This window comes from Diospyros lotus, chromosome 3, assembly GCF_014633365.1.
Source record: "Diospyros lotus cultivar Yz01 chromosome 3, ASM1463336v1, whole genome shotgun sequence".
NCBI classification, from domain to species: domain Eukaryota; kingdom Viridiplantae; phylum Streptophyta; class Magnoliopsida; order Ericales; family Ebenaceae; genus Diospyros; species Diospyros lotus.
The window spans coordinates 39,391,785-39,408,419 of NC_068340.1; the positions used below are offsets into that span (position 1 = coordinate 39,391,785).

Below are 16,635 nucleotides of genomic sequence, written 5' to 3' on the forward strand. Positions count from 1 at the left end.
GAAAGAGGGAGGGAGAGAGAGAGGGGGGGGAGAAACTGGGCGGTCGGAGATGGAGGCAGCACGCAGTGGGGAGAAAGAGAGTAGGTGAGGAAGATGAAGCCTTTAGGTGGGGTGGGGTATTCAATTTGAGCTGAAAAATTAAGAATAGATTTGTAATTTAGAATGAGGATAAATATATAATTTTGATTGAGTTATCAACCAAATTGTCACTCAAATTTGGCCATCTTCTATTATTAACAAAACAATCCAAAAACAAGCAGGCATGTTCTCCCTACTAATTCACGAAAAATGTTTGAGAGCAAGACAGCATTATCGACAGGCTTACAGAAAGGGGGTAAAAAAATAAAATTGCCCTTTCCTCTCATCTCCCTACTTTGCTCTCTCCTCTTGCCTCCCATGGCCACTGCTTCACCTCGTCGCCACGCCTCGTTGCCATGCTGTCGTATGTAGCGATGGTCAGCGAGACGATGGCAGCGAGACTTGGTGATGAGGCGATGGCCATGGGAGGGGAGACGAGAGAGTAAGGCAGTGGCCCAATTTGCAAAGTGGCGGAGGTAATTTTGTCATTTTGCCCTCACTTGGTAACTGTGTATGTAGGCTTGTCGGCCCTGTAGAAGGACTCATTAAGGCTTAGTTTGGCTAGGCTTTTTTTAACATCGTTTAAGGTAGATAGTGTTTAAACTGATAATGTGTTTGGATAAGTTATTAATGTAAAGTTATGTGTTTGGTTTATAAAAATTGATAACTTATTAGAACTTGACAAAAAGAGTAAAATGGACATGGCATTGAATAATACAAATAAAATTAAAATATATATATATTTTTAAAAAAATTGTAATTGATGTCTAATTGCTAAAATACTTACAATTATATGTTAATAAATTATAAAATAATTTTAAAAATATATATTTTTTACTTTATGTATAAATTTAAATTTAATTCATAAAAATATTCAATATATATGTTGAAATATTATATAAAATTATTTAGTTTTTTAATTTTATCAATACATAAAATTATTGAAATTTGAATAGGACAATTTGAAAGCGGGAAGAGGCATCAACAGACACGATAGAGGAGACCTCGGGCGATGGCAACGATGAAGGCGGATCTGGAACCAGGAGGCGGCGATGGCAGCTTGCTGTGCTAGAGGCAATGGCAGCTATGGACGTCATTGGCGACCGTTGTGGGAGGAGATTCGGCAATGGAGGAGGCACAGATGTTATGGGAAAAGAGACATTCGTTGAAGGAGAAGAGGAGGGTTGGACGATAAGAAGTGTAAATAATGAAATTGGAAGATGGCAAAATAGTCATTTCTTTGGTCAACTACAAAAGCTCTCACAAGCTTTTCTACAAAAATTATTGCCCAAAGCTTTCTTTAAATGCTAATACAAAAACATTTAAGCTGTGGAGTTTTGAAGCTCTTGATAAATCCATACAGGTTATTAAATAAACTTTACAACTTAAACGCTGTACTAATATCTTATAAGTTGTCAAACCGCGTTGCCAAACAAAGCCTCTGAAAATTGCATTGCCAAACAAAGCCTAATTCACAGGCTCACAGTACGACATGGCCGAGTAGGAATAGGGCACTTCCAGCAACCACTTTTTGCCGGCTCCCCTGCTGTGCGCCGACCATTGTTGCATTCTTCCCCTTTAAGGTGAAGAAAAAAAATACAGTGATAGTCGACGCACACAAAAAAAGGCGGTGATAGACAATTGCTGAAGCCGGCCATAAGAATTAGGGAGAGAGTAAAATTGTAATCTTCTATTTTCTGTAGTCTGTAGCGTGCACTGGACAAGTAGCAAAATCCTTTAATAATTTGTGTGGAGCCTATTGACCGTATGGCCAGTTGCCTGGCCACAACCTCCACTAATATCCCCATCCAATCCAACTCCACTGTCCAACATGAGTCCAAAATTGGATGGTGGCTACTCTCTCTGCTGTCTCCCTCCGTATTGTTCTTTCTTGGTTTTATCTTCCTAAATGGACTGAGTATGCATTAAGTTATTTGATCATGAATGATTTGGAGACAAAATTGCAGAGAGATTGTATTTCATACAAAGAAAACACAAAAGGATGGGTTGCGGGGTATACACACTGACACTGCTTATTAATTATACCTTCCTACTCCTGTCTTCCCATTAACATTATTAAGCAAAGGACTAGGACTGAACCTGCAAATTGTTCCGATGGGCTGCTTCACATGGCCGACCGGAGGAACATAGGGGTCTTATCCTGACCGGAGCTCAACAAGGCCTGAAGCTCAGTCACGAACGTTTTCATGGCCGGTCCCGGCAAGCAAAACGGCACCACAATCCCGCGCTCGCCCTTCTTGTTCGTGAACGGTATATAGAAGCTCGCCACGCCGGGGATCGCCCCGACGCCGCCTTTCGCCGGCCCTCCGTACGCCGGCTTCCCCCACCCGAAATCCACCTCCCCAAAGCCGGCATGCGTCACGTCCGACACCAAGAAGCTCCGCACCACCGTGAAATGCGGCCGCCCCCTCACAACCATGAGGTCCGCCAGCGACCTCATGTACTCCTCCGTCACGTCCGCCTTCGCCTTCGCCACCAGTTCCACCGCGTATGCCAGCGGCTTCCGGCACAGCTCTCCCGCCGTCGAAACCGCCACGGGGAAAGCGAACGCGTTGCCGTAGTAACCGTCGGGGAGGAGGCGCCGGAGTTTCCCACGAGCATTGACTATACAGATGATCCGGACCTGGTAAGAGTAAAAATTAAAGATATAATCACATAAACTTAATAATTCGTCATTTCTAAGTTTAATTAAGGTTTTGAACAAAATGGCGGTTAACATGACAACCGACCTCTTCCTCGGGATCGGGGTTAAGGGCGATGGTGCGGGAGCGCCAGAGGCAGGCGGTGAGGAGCTCGAAGGTGGAGCGGGTTTGAAGGTTGGGGGGGAGGAGGGAACGGAGGGCGGCGACTTGGGCGGGGCCGAAGAAGAAGGAGCGGTGCGCCATTTGGTCGAGGGGGATGATGGTGCCCTTGGTGTCGGGGACGACGTCGTACTCGCGGTGGACGCGGGTGACTCGCGGCGGCAGCCGGGAGTTGAGGAGGTGGCGCTCCCAGACGGGAAGGAGTGACGGGGCGGCGGCTCCGCGAGCGAGTTCGCCCACCGCCATCATGAACTGAACCAGTCCTTGGGCGTCGCAGATGGTGTGGTTCAGGCGCAGACCCAATATGAAGCCGCCGCACCTCAGACGGGTCACCTGCAAATTAACAAATTGTACGTACAGGTACATGTTACTATAATCGTTTAATTAATTAATTTTCTTTCTAGTCTAATAATAGAATAGAATAGAAAGAAAGAAGGGTGAAAAGAAGAAGAATTGTTAAGGAAATTGATGGAGAAAATCTCCATTCCCTTCCCTTTGACCATCTCCCATCTAGAGAAAAAAAGCCTCAAAAATTGTTATTTGAATATAAAACTTTAATACTTTATATACACGCAATATATATTGATGTAAACCTAGCTACACTAATTCACCAATAAAGAATGTGAATGTGTGGAAATCACTGAACCTGATTCATTTAACTTTTTTGCCATTTTAATTACATCATTAAATTTGATTTTTAAATTAATTTAGTTTCTATATTTTAATTTTTTTTATTATAACTCAATTTTTTTTTCTTATTTTTATATTTTTTAATCAATTTAACTTCTTTAATTTTATGTGTAAAAAAAATAAATTAAGATGATAAAATAAACATTACACACTAAATTGGATGAATTTCTTTCAATCAAAAAGTTAAGACGCATTAAGATAAGATAAGATGTGATTTAAGTTAAAAGGGCATGATTTTGGATGAATTTACTGCACACTTAAGTTGTAGGCTATGCCTGCCTATACCTGAATGAGCAGCAGAGGAGCGTTAAGGACAGGTTCAGAGCCCGGCACATCGTAGATCAGCTGCTCCAAGCCGGGGAACGGCGGCTGAAGCGCGTCGCCGAACTGCTCCAGGTCGACGTCCGCGTCGGCCTCCGTGAACATCACGCCTTCGCCGGTGCAATCCACCATCAGCTTCCGGCCCTCGCCTTCCCTCAGCCGGCCCGCCAGAGGATGGTACGCCACCAGCGCCTTCGCAACCGCCTCCCGGATCACCTCCGCAGGATCTCTCCCTCCCATCGACGCCTCTCTCCGGTAGAACTGTATCACCGGGATCTGAAACCGAAGCCCCTCCTGGTCGTCTATGTCCGATAGCAGCTTGTACCCGCACGGCGTCGCCCCCGCCGGAGCCACCAGCTCCGACTTCTTCCTCGTCACCGTCAACATCAAACCACCATTCGACGCTGCTGCAGCCATATCTATATAAATATATATATACCTGCGTGTATGTATGTATATATTGCAGTAACGCAGTTGCAATGAGAGTGAGTGAGAGAGAGAGAGAGGGGAATACGTTGGAGCAGAAAGGGCTAAAGGGTTCCCAATATATAGGCGTGGGGGCGCCCGGGCGAGGGAGGGGAGAGGGGACAGCCACTGGTAAACTTCTGAGCAATGAAAGTGAAGCTACAACTAAATTTTCTGCATGCAAGCCAAAGGAGTCATCGTTTCCATTGGTTGCATTTATAATTTATTCTTCATTTAATTAATGACATATATACCCGACACCTTCAGCTTGTCCTGTTGTCACACTCCCAATATATATATATATACATATCGTGTCCCCGTGATAGGTAAATACTTAGTTAAATTAACACTACTCCATTCATTACTATTATTATATATCTAGTAGTAACACATAATCATGATGATGACTATATTATAACATTTTACAATTATTGACTCATCGATTATTTTTTAAGTATATATTAAAATATTAATAATATTGATATCATAATTAAAAAAAAATACTAAACAGAAAAAATAATGATATATAGCCTTTTTAACATTCTGGGTTTATTATGCTTTAACCCTATTTGCCTTTTAAGTTTTAACCCTATTCCTTTGCTTATTTACGGGGGCACAGACAAAAGGGGGTTTGGACTGATGTGATGGGAAAGGAGAAAGGAAAGGGCCAACAACCCGTCCGCAAAGTACAGGAAATTACGGGGGCTGTAGCTGCTGCTGCTCCATTGACCACCACATTAACCTAATAATATATATGGCTCATCTTTAATTTATATATGGATAGTAATGTTTTCAATTATTGGTCTTGTTTTTATTTTCTTTAAATTACGTCATTTAATTGAGAATGACGAGATAATAATAATGTATTTAATACTAATTGAAAAGTCTAGATCTAATGTTAAGAAAATCATAAATTTGGTATATAATTAAAATAAAATAAAAATTAAGTCGTCGTTTTGACCATTGCAATATTTAATGTATTTTTCATTGATCTTAACAACCAAAATAATAATTGTTAAAATTAATACAAAAAAAGGGGGTAAAGCTAAGCTCGAACAGAAAATATCTTATTTTTAATTTTAAAATAATTTTAAAAATATTCCAAAATTTGATGCATTTATCATCGATTAATAAAATTATTTTAAAAATAAAAACAATACATCTTATCTACAAAAAAAATATATATATTTATTAAAATTTAACTATCGACCTAAAGACAATAATAGATATCATATCAACTCAAACTAAATATCATTATTCCGACATTTGTTGGCATTATATCAGCAGCAGCTTTGGGTTGAGAATGAATGGGAATGAAAATGACCACTCACTATAAATGGGGCTTGGAATTTTGTTGCCGTTGTGCGCACTGCATTAATGAATAGCATCAAAAGAGGGGGTTGTTAGGGACCATCTTCGTGGGAATGGGAATGAATTCATAACTAACAACTAAGCAGCAATTTCACTGTATCCTTCCCTTGCCCTCAATTGGAAGTTGCGTGCACACTGCCGGGAAGGTTTGATTAGTTTTGGAAGAAAGATAATATTTAGTCTGAATTGTGACTTAATACATCTGGCGTGAACGTAAATAATAATAAATATTTTTGTAATCAGTGTTCGAGAGGTTAGTTAGTTCATCTGATCCACAATGCTATTAGGACGTGCCTATCTCTTCAACAATTGACTTTAGTTCATTTATAGTATCTTCTTTCAAAGTTGTCTTAAATCGCCTGTAGTTTCTTTGAAACTTTTAACTTTCGAGTCGTTGTGTCTTAATTTTTTTTATTCTTTTATTTTTTATTGAGGGTATGTCTTATCTGTATAGTTTTTCTTTCTTTTATTTTCAAAGATTGAAAAGGAACAAAATTTATTAGTGAATCAATGTTTAACCAACCTAAATCAAAATTTAAACATTCTTACACATCTCTAATTAATAAAAGTATTTTGATCTAAAAATAAGACATCATGAATATATTTAATTTATTTATGCTTAAGAAAACACACACACACACAAAAATTGATCACCAAACAAGACTAACATAACAATAACTTTCCTTAATTAATTATAAACCACTTTGGCAAGTTAATTACTTAATTCGGCCTGAGGTTTGGAAGTTCATTCACACTCCAACCCAACAACCAAAGCATTAATTAATTATTGAATACAATAATAGGCTTGACTGGACCGGACTGCGTTCAGACTTCTTCAACGCCCGCCCAATTCACTGAAATTTCACACTCTTTTCCCTAAATGACAATATGCATTATTATTACTATAAATATCAAATTCACTTGACTCTGACATTTATCTTAATTTTAACATTAAATGATATATGAATTTATATTAACGAAAATGCTACTTGAATACTCAAAAAAAATGATGATACTTTTAATAACACTGTTATATTGGTACACTGTATTTTATTTATATTACATTAATATAAATATAGGACAAACAGTTTAATAAATAATATGTCGATGTTAATCTGATGAGTTGTGAGTTTGATCATTGCTCTGCTCAAGAGTCAAAGATTCAACCTACGATTTATCTTCCCTAACGTTAATACATTAAAATTAGTGACTATAATATATTAAAATTAAATTTATAATTTGGTCAAACATTGACTTGACCACAGCGGTCAAGCAGCAGCTTCCACGTGAGTCCATGGACCATGCAGATTGGACGAACAAGATGCATTTAGTCAAGAAGATATAACACGAGTTGGAAACTGAAAAAGTGAAATTTAAAAAAAATATATAAAAAATGAAAATATAGAAAATGAGTAAATAAAAAAATATGAGATTTTTTTTTGTAAATATAATTTTTCATATATAAAATTATAAAAAAAATATTTAATTTAAAAATAAACATAAATTCCATAATACATTCAACAAATTCCAGGAAAAAATTTAAAATTGTATTAGAGAGAAAAAAATTTCAAGATGCGACTTTGATATTTTTTTATTATTATAAAATAATTTTAAAAAAAAAATTAAAATTGTAAAAATAGTTTGAATTTTTTTTTTAGAGTTTTAAAAACAGAAACGTTTTAAAAACCTCGCTTCCAAGAAGAGAAATTTTCGTGTGTCGTAATTTAAAATTAATTAAAATATATTTAAAATATGGGTTGAAGCCATATATATATATTTTTGTGAGGAGTGAGGGTAGTGTAATGTGGTGGGAGCAGCCTCCCTTCCCACCTCTTCAATGTTTAATCACATCACTTCTTGGGGGGGTTAGGGCTTTGCCCCCCATTTCCGAATCAATAATTCAGCCCCACCCCCACTTTCATTTGCAAAAGCAAAAGGGTTGGAAAGAAGGAGAATATTTTAAAAAAATTATTATCAAATTAGTTAATTATCATGTTAATTAGTTGTGTTTTTAAATAAATCAACTTGTCTCGTAAATAATTGCATGTATATATGATCCACGAAACCCCTACCACATGACGCCTAAATCTTAAATATTAGACAACGTATGGAGATGAATAAATCTTGGAAAGAAGTGAAGAGCCAAATAAAATAACAAAGTCTTTGCTACCAAACATCATATATTTTTAGTGGGGAGTAAGAGGTTGGATAATATGGTCTTTGTTTATTCCCAGATATTATAAAAGCTTATGACAATGACTAGATGAGGACTGTAGACTTATAATGTGATATATTGGAAGTCATGTGGATTGAATCAATGACGGGTGGGTGGGACAAACAAGTTGGAAAAGTTTTAGCAACTTAGATTAATTTGGAATATTCAACACTACGTTTAATAGCAGTAAATTTATGTATTCAATCTAAAACTCTTTTAATTTATTCATATTATTTATAAATGGAGGAATGTTCAAATCGACTCTTTAACTATTTCATTTAGTTCTATTGAGTCTAAAATTAAATTTTTTAATTCAAAAACTCAATCATTTTATTTACGGGCCTATATTGAGTCTAATTTTTGCTCGACTCCTTTGCATGACTTACCGGCGCTATCTCCATCGCCACATCGATGATTCTAACTCCCTCAAGAGGAATAAGTTCTCCCGCAACGATGATTCAATCGAGCACCGAGGGGGTTTGTGAGCCACTGCGAGTGGATTTCCATATACTGGAGAGCTTGAAGTTTGGGCTCTAATGGTGGCCATTCCAATGCATCTTGACCAGCCGGTAAAAGCTCGGCCTGTGGAGGAGGCTGCTGTGGCAACGGAGATAACGCATGTAAGTCACACATGAAAACCATGCAAAAATTGGATTTAATGGGTTCATAAGTAAAAAGATTGAATTTATTTCGATGAAAAATTAAATTTGAGCTCAATAGATCTAATTGAAATAATAATTGTCAATTGTCACAAACTATTAATTATGGTGCAGTTTAGTGAACTTATGTTCCTCCTCCCATTTTGAATGTAGTCAATTTATCTAAACACATTAAATTTGCTTATCTTTAATTTTTTTTTATTAACTTGAGATATTCTGAGTTTCCCCTAATTAATTCCTAGAAAAGATGAACATCACCCTAACCCACATCCCTAAATAAATTATGATATAATATTCATACAGTATATCTAAGAAATTTTAAATTTAAAACCTCAGACATATCTACTCTTTATTCTTACCATTAAAATTACCCATGAAATATTGTTTATCTTTAATTCTTATCTCGTGTATAATTGTTAAAAGGATTTTTTTTTTTTATATATATATATTTGCTTTATTCTGCATCAGGGAATATCAAAGGATACCTACTAGAATCAATTAAATTTAAATAAAGGACAGTGCAATTCCCAAAACAATGGGGATATTGACCAAAGGGGACAAGAAGTGGAACATAATTGAGGGCAAAGCCATGGAGACCTTTTTAGCTTTGATGATGATAGAAAGTTGTTCCCCGGAAAGTTATTTTGTGGCTACGAAACACCATGCTACTGTAATTTTTTGACGTCCCGAATCAAATATTGCTGCCATACATACATACAACCATCTCCAAGGGATACGGATTTTGTCCTTTTGCCTGTCTCCAAATGAACAGTATGTAGGAACAGCAACTTAATTGAGTAGTAAGATACTCAATCAATATCCCCAAATTATTTAACAGCAATGACAGGAATTGCAATCAGATTGTCGCAAAATCAGCAAATATCCACAACAGCAAATGTAAATATCTAGCAACAATATATCTCACAAGCTATAGGCAGCAAGTATGGGAGAATATAGATGCAAACCCAATTATCAACAACCACAACTAAAATGAAAATGTAGGAAGATTGAGGCACGCAGAAGGCGCTGACCTGTAATGCCTTGCTCTGGTGATTGCCAACGAGATACAACGGTCTATTTCGAACGGACGACGACCTCGATCGATCGGATCTGACAGAACTCGAGGGACTTGCTCTCGTGCTTAGGGAAGGAGAATACTCTGCACTTCGATGATGAAAGAGTGCGGCACGACCAGCCTTTTATAGGTTGAGTCGAGACACCGAAGAGACTCCGCATTGACGGGCGGGTCGACGGCGTGAGCGGGCCAAGGGGTTCGCCCGCTCACAAAATCCGGGTGCCCCTTAAGGCCAAACCTAAGTGTGAGGGAAGAATATAAATACCCACTCTCACCTCTTTACACAACCAATGTGGGAGAAAAACAACACAGTATTTCATCATCCTAAAATGGCATGATGAACCGTGAAACATCATTTTTGGAGTTCAATTATTCACCCACGACATTGTTATTGTAAGAGATTTATCTCCAAATTGCCCCCTTTCAATATGAAAAAATATTATCCCCATTATATCCTTTCTTAATTTTGTTTTAATATGTATAATTATTAATTTTGACCTTAATTTATATATTTAATTTGACTATTATTTTTAACAACATAATAAATTAAAATTAAACAAAGAAATTATAATTATTTAACAAAATAAAATAAATTACGCCATAAAAGTTAAAAAGTTGAGAACATGAATATTACGATGACATAAACATTAAAAATTAAAATGCAACATATATTAAACAAAAAATAACTATTTAATATTTAGGTAGATTATTTTTGAATTTTCCAAAACCATTAAAATAATAATCAAACTGAGTTGAGAAACTTTGGAGTTCTTTGTCCTACAATTCAAAGATTAATTACATTTTTTGTTTATAACATTTTTTTCATTCAAAACTTCAAATATTCTCTTTTGAATCTTGTCCTGTTAAATTATAAATCTTATAAATTGTCATATTATGTATAATATCATATTTATTTTTTTAAATAAATATAATATTTTATGTAAATACATGTAATTTTTTTTACATATTTAAGCTGTAATTAGGTAAACAATCAAATAATTTTTTAAAATAAATTAAGTATTATAAATTTAAAAAATAAGAAAATAAAAATAACACTCTTCATTTGGTGAAAATTTTAGTGTAATGGGTTGAAAATGACTTTTATTGGGATAGTGCAAAAGCTGCACCATTTTGAAATTTTGAGTTGAAGATGGTCTAAGTAATGAAAGTAAATTCATAAAAACATTCAAGTCACTATAACTACTTGGTGACTCGGAAACACAAACTAATTTCTCCTAATCGGTTCTCCTTTTTCGACGACTCCAAAGTATAATACAACTGAGTCCTCCAAGAGACCTTAGCAACAATATAATTTACCAGCCCATCCATAAGATTATGTTTAGGTAATGACAATATTTCATAACTAGTTTAACTCTCTCTCTCTCTCTAAACTATGACCCAGTAACTCTTAAAAAAGCCTATTTTGATACTCGGTGGTTAACAGCAACGGGTGAAAAATTTTATGCAATTTTGAGAATAATACGTGAAATTTAACAGATTTACCGGCAAACAAGGAGTCAATTAAAGTTAAATAGGCAAACAGAACAAAGTATAAAGTGAGATTAATCGTCTCAAGGCAAGGTTAGTTACAAAGTGCTACAAGCAAAAAGTAGCTATCAATTAATCATAAGTAATTTTCACTTGGTGGTCAAAGTAATTAAAAAATATATCAAATAGATGTTAAATCTACACTTTTAAATGAGACTTTGTGTACCGGTTCGGTTCTCAACCTGCCCAATGGGCCAAGACTTGTGGCTTCAACCTCCAACGCATCCAACATAGGAACCCAAACAACTTCCAAGGCCTTTCCAACGATTCATCAACTGTTAATAGCTTCCTATCAGTTAGCAGTCCAAACTACTAAAACATTTTAGAATTTGCTACTTGGTGCACTCAAAAAGCTATCTTAAACAGACAGGTAAACCAACCTTCTGTCACCAATCCTCTGCTCTTAAATCATAGTTTTCGACAAATTGTCATGCCATCACCAATGGGTACCTAAAATCAAAGGCGTCAGGGTCATGCAAGAACAACTCACAACTTTTTAGTTGCTTAGAACATTTCTCAAGTGGGGCAAACAGCCATTCACCTACCGTACTGATGCTTATGCGCTTGTCCTCGAAAATGCTTCTGTTGAAATTTCTAATGCTGATGGTCTTTGAGTCATTTACCTGCCCAAAAAAACAAACCATAGTTATATACCATCTCCATGGGAAGGAAATATATAGTTTGTATTTTAAATCACCAGCGGGTCAGCAACTTTGCCATGCCAGAGCACATTATCAATGACTATAAGACCCCCAACCCTCACCTGGAGCAGGATAGTAAAAACAATCAGTACATCCTCATACACTGCTACCATAATTTGAAATTTGACACACCCATCAGACAAGCGCAAAGATCTAGATATGCTGTTTAAACAGTGTGTTGAGGCCTAACCAATTGCAGCAGCAATTCAAAGTACTCCTGATACATTCTCTTATCAGCATCGACAAATGCAAAGTCATAGCTGTATAAATAGAAGAGACATGTCATGAAATTCCATCCTATGGATAAAATACCCAGTCAAAAAAATACAGAAATGCCGCAGTGTTCTAAAACACGGCCTAGGCGGCCGCTGAGGTGTTAAGCGGCCCCTGGCCGCCACGAATACATGTAAATTGGCACCCCTAAGAGCCCCGGGCCCGATTAATAGGGCTCAATTGGCGCCGAGGAGGCCCAGGCAACGCCTAGCCGCCTGGGTTGCCCGGACATGCATGTTTGAAATTGTGTTGTTCAGTCAGCCACATGGCCGAGAAGACGTGACTCAACCGGTTGGCCACTCCGAACCCACAACCACGGTGAACGCACAAGGAGAAAGCGGCCATGGCGAACAGAAGGCAGAGGGTTGCAACCATGGCTGCCGGCGACAGGGAAAGGTTTGAATCGATCGGTCATGGCAGATACCCACACTGAGATGCAAACCATGCTTCGCCGGCAGTTCGATTCAGACTCCCACTGGCCGCAACACCGATTAGATCTGGAACTATCGGCCATGGCAGATGCTAACAGTGGCGGTCATGGAGAACCACGACAGATCTATCCGTCCCATCGGCCGCTGCAGATGCTAACGGCCTCTATCGACCACTCTCTCTCTATATATATATAATTCACAGTATATGAAAACAGGTTCTATATAAATATGTGTTTGGTTTGATACCACATGTTAGAGGAATACTTTTACAAAATATATGAAATCCGCATATCATATAGAACACCAAAAGATTAAAGAAGAATAATACCTCTGAAATCTATGATTAGTGATAAAATAACATCAAATTACATTAAAAAGTTAAAAAAATAGCAGTTTTCCTAGGCCCCAGTTTGGCGCCCAACTAGAACCTAGCGCGTTTTAAAACACTGAGAAATATCAAGTGTACCATGGACTCCTAACACAAAGACAGCACATATTGAAGGGCAAATGAAAGGACCAGTTAATTTTATCTGACAAATTTTTTCAGCTTGTTCAATTTTTTGTCTGCTATACTGCATACTCAGTTTATAGAACCAGTATGACTAAATTAAAGCATGCACACAGGAGATACCACAGCACAGTTTCAAAAATTATTATCTACATTTGACAGGGTTCAATGTACTACATACCTGCAAGTTTCCCCACTTTGAATCATAGATTTTAGAGCATCTACTGCGAGACCAAGTTTCATGACCACCTAATACCAATTGTTTTATTTAAATAACATACGTTAGTTTGAAGGCATAAGAGTTAGCACATATATGTAAAGATAGAAGATGAGTTAAATACATCTACATCTTTACCACATTTAGGTATTATACAGTGACAAAAATGAATTACAGGATATATTTTTGAAGGGGGGAAAAAGTAAATAGCAGCACTCAAAAAGTTAAAGGTGGGCATTAGCAAAATAGCATAACTCTAAATGTCACAGGCTTTACCAGTAATTGGAAGCATGTATCATAAAGAACCATTTACTGGATAACCAAGTATTTCTATAATGCAAAAAACCAGCTTGCTTGAACTTGAAAGAGTACCACAAACATTAGAGATAGAAACATAAAGATATAAAAGTTCACCCAATCAATGTAAAAAATAGTGACAAGAAAAACTGATGGACTGCATATATTGAGGAAAAGGCAGTAAAAATCAAGGACTTCAAATGTAACAAGAGAGAAAAACAAATGTAATGAGTCAACTTTGAAGTTCTTTTGGGAGCATGTTTAGCAGTTATTCATTTGAGAATCTATTGCTTGCAAAACCAAGAACTTCTACAACAAAAAATCCTAGCAGAAGATATAAACTTCACCTTGTGCAAAACACCAGCTCGTTCATAATACTTCTTTGCAACTTCTATGGATGCTTTGTCTCTTTCACAAGCAACTATACAGCCTGATTCTGGTAAAACTAAAGCAATAGCCAATGATGAGTACCCCTGGATGTCAAAATCATTGTATCGGTGAATTTCTGATTCATAAGATTTATATGATATCGTTACTCTCCTCCATGAGATGAAGTTATATGCTAACTGAAAACTGGGAAACAAAACAAGCACCATAGCAGGAACCAGCAAAAAGAAGTGATCCCAAGCTTATGGGTCACATGAATACCAAGACACCAGCAGCAAATATAACACAAATACTGACGCCATTATTGTCAGACGTTCACTACATGACGAGGACTTAATGACTAATATGTGATAATTAATCCACACTTGAAATTAAACAAATGTTGGTAATCCATATATTAAACTACTATTAGAAACAGAACAAAAATTATACATTCAACCAAACATAATCTTCGTCCCAAAATCACAAATTCATCATAATTTCTAAAAATAATTCTTACAAGGACAACAAAGTTATTAGTATTTGGCACAAAAAGAAAGGACTATGTTAAATTGTGAGGAAAATTTAGTGAGATTTGATATGTGAATACATACAGTATAAACACCAACTTCAATACATCTCTTTGCACCAAGAATCTGAGCAAGCATTGCAAGAAGCTGCGCTTGATCAGGAGATACCTGTCAACAACAACATATCATGCTTTAGTCCTCCTAGGTGGGGTCTAACTACATGGATTCTAACTTGCCAAGCTATGCTAACTGAAATTGAGAGGAAAAAAATATTTCTCTCTTATCAATGAAAGATCCTTCAAATTTTTTTGTTCTTATTTTAACTACCAATCACGTGTTTCTTCTCTAAAAATATGGTTAAATGTGGTGCAACAAGCATTCCGTCTATGAAAACGTTGGGCCAAGCAAAAAAGGAGTATTGAACTTCCTACACCTTTCTGCTAGAAAGTTTGAAAAGGTTGGCCTAGTAATGGGTGTCATTCTCATTTGCAACTCACAAAATTCAAGGTGCAAAATGAGCACATTTTATGCAGACGTATATAAAAGAAGAACCCAGTGTACAAGGGTACAGACTCAGGGGAAGGTTACTTAGCAAGGGAGCAACCTTACCATGGGCTAACCTTCTGTGGACGTACATAATTCTACATGTATAGGTCCAAATATATAAACATAGACGGGAAAAAGGCAAAAATAATATATAAGAAGAAAGAAGACGCAGCGATGACAGGATTACCTGCATCTGGCTACCTCGCATGGTGGCGGTCTCCTCTCTAAGTTCCCGAAGAATCTGCAATGCTCTCAACAAGTTATCACAAGGCAGAAGTAGACCAAATTCCTGTTACGTATTAGAGCCTGGGGAATGTATGTAAAGAATTCACCTCCGGCTCTCTGGTGTGCATCAGTAGGTAGTCGTATAGCTTCGATGTGACGCTGATAACTTGTTTATTTCCGTATTTTCTGTCGCTGGCGACGGCGGGTGAGCCGGCGCAGCAGCGTGTTTGGAGGCGGATCGATTTCCGAGCCCTAGATCGACGGCTGACGGAGGCAATGGCAGAGGAGGCATGTAGGCCTCTCGCCGACATCCATTTGAGAACCGAACGTCCCGCTGGAAGATTGCTGCAACGCAATGATAGAGGATAGAAGATCGCCGAAGGGTTCGCCGACCGAGCAAGCACCGAGCTCGCCATGGATGGGATAGACGAGGCCACTTCAGCTCTTCTGTTCGCACCGTTTGGTAAAGTTTTTGTTTTGTTTTAACTTTTTATATTTTAAATATATTATTAACTTTCCCTTATCTACCGAACATTAAACCATAGTGTCTATAGTAGAGATAGACTATACATAGATAGAAGAGAAGGAGAGAGGCGAAGATAAAAGAGAGGATAAAAGGCAAGAAAAATAAATTATACATTCTAGTCATGCCAAACAGTTAAATATAAGAATATGATAATTGATATATTAATGACGGTTTCATATAATAATAATATTTAAATAATCAAAATTTTAATAAGAATTTAATATATTATTGATATCATCAATAAGTTATCATTATTTTTGAAGGGTTATTATAAATTTTTTACTAAATTCTAACTAGCATGTAAATATTATGACAAATTTTAAATACATTATCATTTTTAATTTTGTATCAAATATACAATACTATTAAATTTTAAATAATTAATAATTTTTTGATATTTTATTAATTTCTCTCTATACTTTTCAAATTCAAGCTCATGCGACTAAAGATTGTCATTATAAAAGTTTATCAATAACGATTGTAATAATACAATGAGAGATTTAAAATGTTTGTACACATTAATTTTTATGATTAATCGTTAAAATAGTCAAATTATTTGTACAAATGTGTAATTTTATTTAATTATTTTAATTTTTATAATTAGGTCTAAATTGTTTTAATTGGTATAATTTTATTCAATATGTAAAATTGATTCAGAATAAACATATTCACGTTGATTTAGCATGTTAGGTGTCATATAATAATAATATTTATAGATATATATAAGTAAAAATAAATAAAAATATAATATAATATATTAAAAATAAATAA

The 16,635-nt window shown here is 36.4% G+C and overlaps 2 protein-coding genes and 1 long non-coding RNA gene across 6 annotated transcripts; 1 reads left to right on the forward strand and 2 right to left on the reverse strand.

Moving 5' to 3' along the window:
* Window positions 1-1,291: 1,291 nt before the first annotated feature.
* Window positions 1,292-4,438, reverse strand: LOC127798408 (benzyl alcohol O-benzoyltransferase-like). The gene is made up of 3 exons (XM_052331957.1): window positions 3,876-4,438; window positions 2,829-3,233; window positions 1,292-2,722 (listed from the first exon to the last, which is right to left on the reverse strand). Exons 1-3 carry the CDS (start codon window positions 4,326-4,328, stop codon window positions 2,204-2,206), a joined length of 1,377 nt encoding a protein of 458 aa, XP_052187917.1. The 5' UTR covers window positions 4,329-4,438; the 3' UTR covers window positions 1,292-2,203.
* On the forward strand, window positions 3,112-4,650 carry LOC127798409 (uncharacterized). 2 transcript variants are annotated; one of them, XR_008022384.1, is made up of 2 exons: window positions 3,112-3,260; window positions 3,853-4,650. It is a non-coding gene; the product is annotated as an uncharacterized LOC127798409 (long non-coding RNA). The 2 variants fall into 2 exon arrangements; XR_008022383.1 differs by having other exon boundaries at window positions 3,129-3,260; window positions 3,859-4,650.
* Window positions 4,651-11,242: 6,592 nt separating this feature from the next.
* Window positions 11,243-15,807, reverse strand: LOC127798288 (probable caffeoyl-CoA O-methyltransferase At4g26220). 3 transcript variants are annotated; one of them, XM_052331749.1, is made up of 10 exons: window positions 15,446-15,807; window positions 15,301-15,354; window positions 14,652-14,735; window positions 14,019-14,144; window positions 13,339-13,406; window positions 12,136-12,205; window positions 11,942-12,007; window positions 11,790-11,867; window positions 11,625-11,694; window positions 11,243-11,519 (listed from the first exon to the last, which is right to left on the reverse strand). In XM_052331749.1, exons 1-9 carry the CDS (start codon window positions 15,752-15,754, stop codon window positions 11,653-11,655), a joined length of 897 nt encoding a protein of 298 aa, XP_052187709.1. In that variant the 5' UTR covers window positions 15,755-15,807; the 3' UTR covers window positions 11,243-11,519; window positions 11,625-11,652. The 3 variants fall into 3 exon arrangements, 2 of the variants coding, with proteins under 2 accessions (XP_052187709.1, XP_052187710.1); XM_052331750.1 differs by lacking the exon at window positions 14,652-14,735; XR_008022369.1 differs by lacking the exons at window positions 11,243-11,519; window positions 11,942-12,007 and having other exon boundaries at window positions 12,008-12,205.
* Window positions 15,808-16,635: the final 828 nt, after the last annotated feature.

Excerpts from the sequence above, each read along its gene's own strand:
- LOC127798288 (XM_052331749.1), bottom strand. The coding sequence starts at position 15,754 with ATGGCGAGCTCGGTGCTTGCTCGGTCGGCGAACCCTTCGGCGATCTTC. Across the intron at positions 14,736-15,300 it reads TGCGAGGTAGCCAGATGCAG|GTATCTCCTGATCAAGCGCA; the intron begins GTAATCCTGTCA and ends TGTTGTTGACAG. Across the intron at positions 13,407-14,018 it reads GAGCTGGTGTTTTGCACAAG|GTGGTCATGAAACTTGGTCT; the intron begins GTGAAGTTTATA and ends AATTGGTATTAG.
- LOC127798408 (XM_052331957.1), bottom strand. The coding sequence starts at position 4,328 with ATGGCTGCAGCAGCGTCGAATGGTGGTTTGATGTTGACGGTGACGAGG. Across the intron at positions 3,234-3,875 it reads CTCCTCTGCTGCTCATTCAG|GTGACCCGTCTGAGGTGCGG; the intron begins GTATAGGCAGGC and ends GTTAATTTGCAG. Across the intron at positions 2,723-2,828 it reads ACCCCGATCCCGAGGAAGAG|GTCCGGATCATCTGTATAGT; the intron begins GTCGGTTGTCAT and ends TACTCTTACCAG.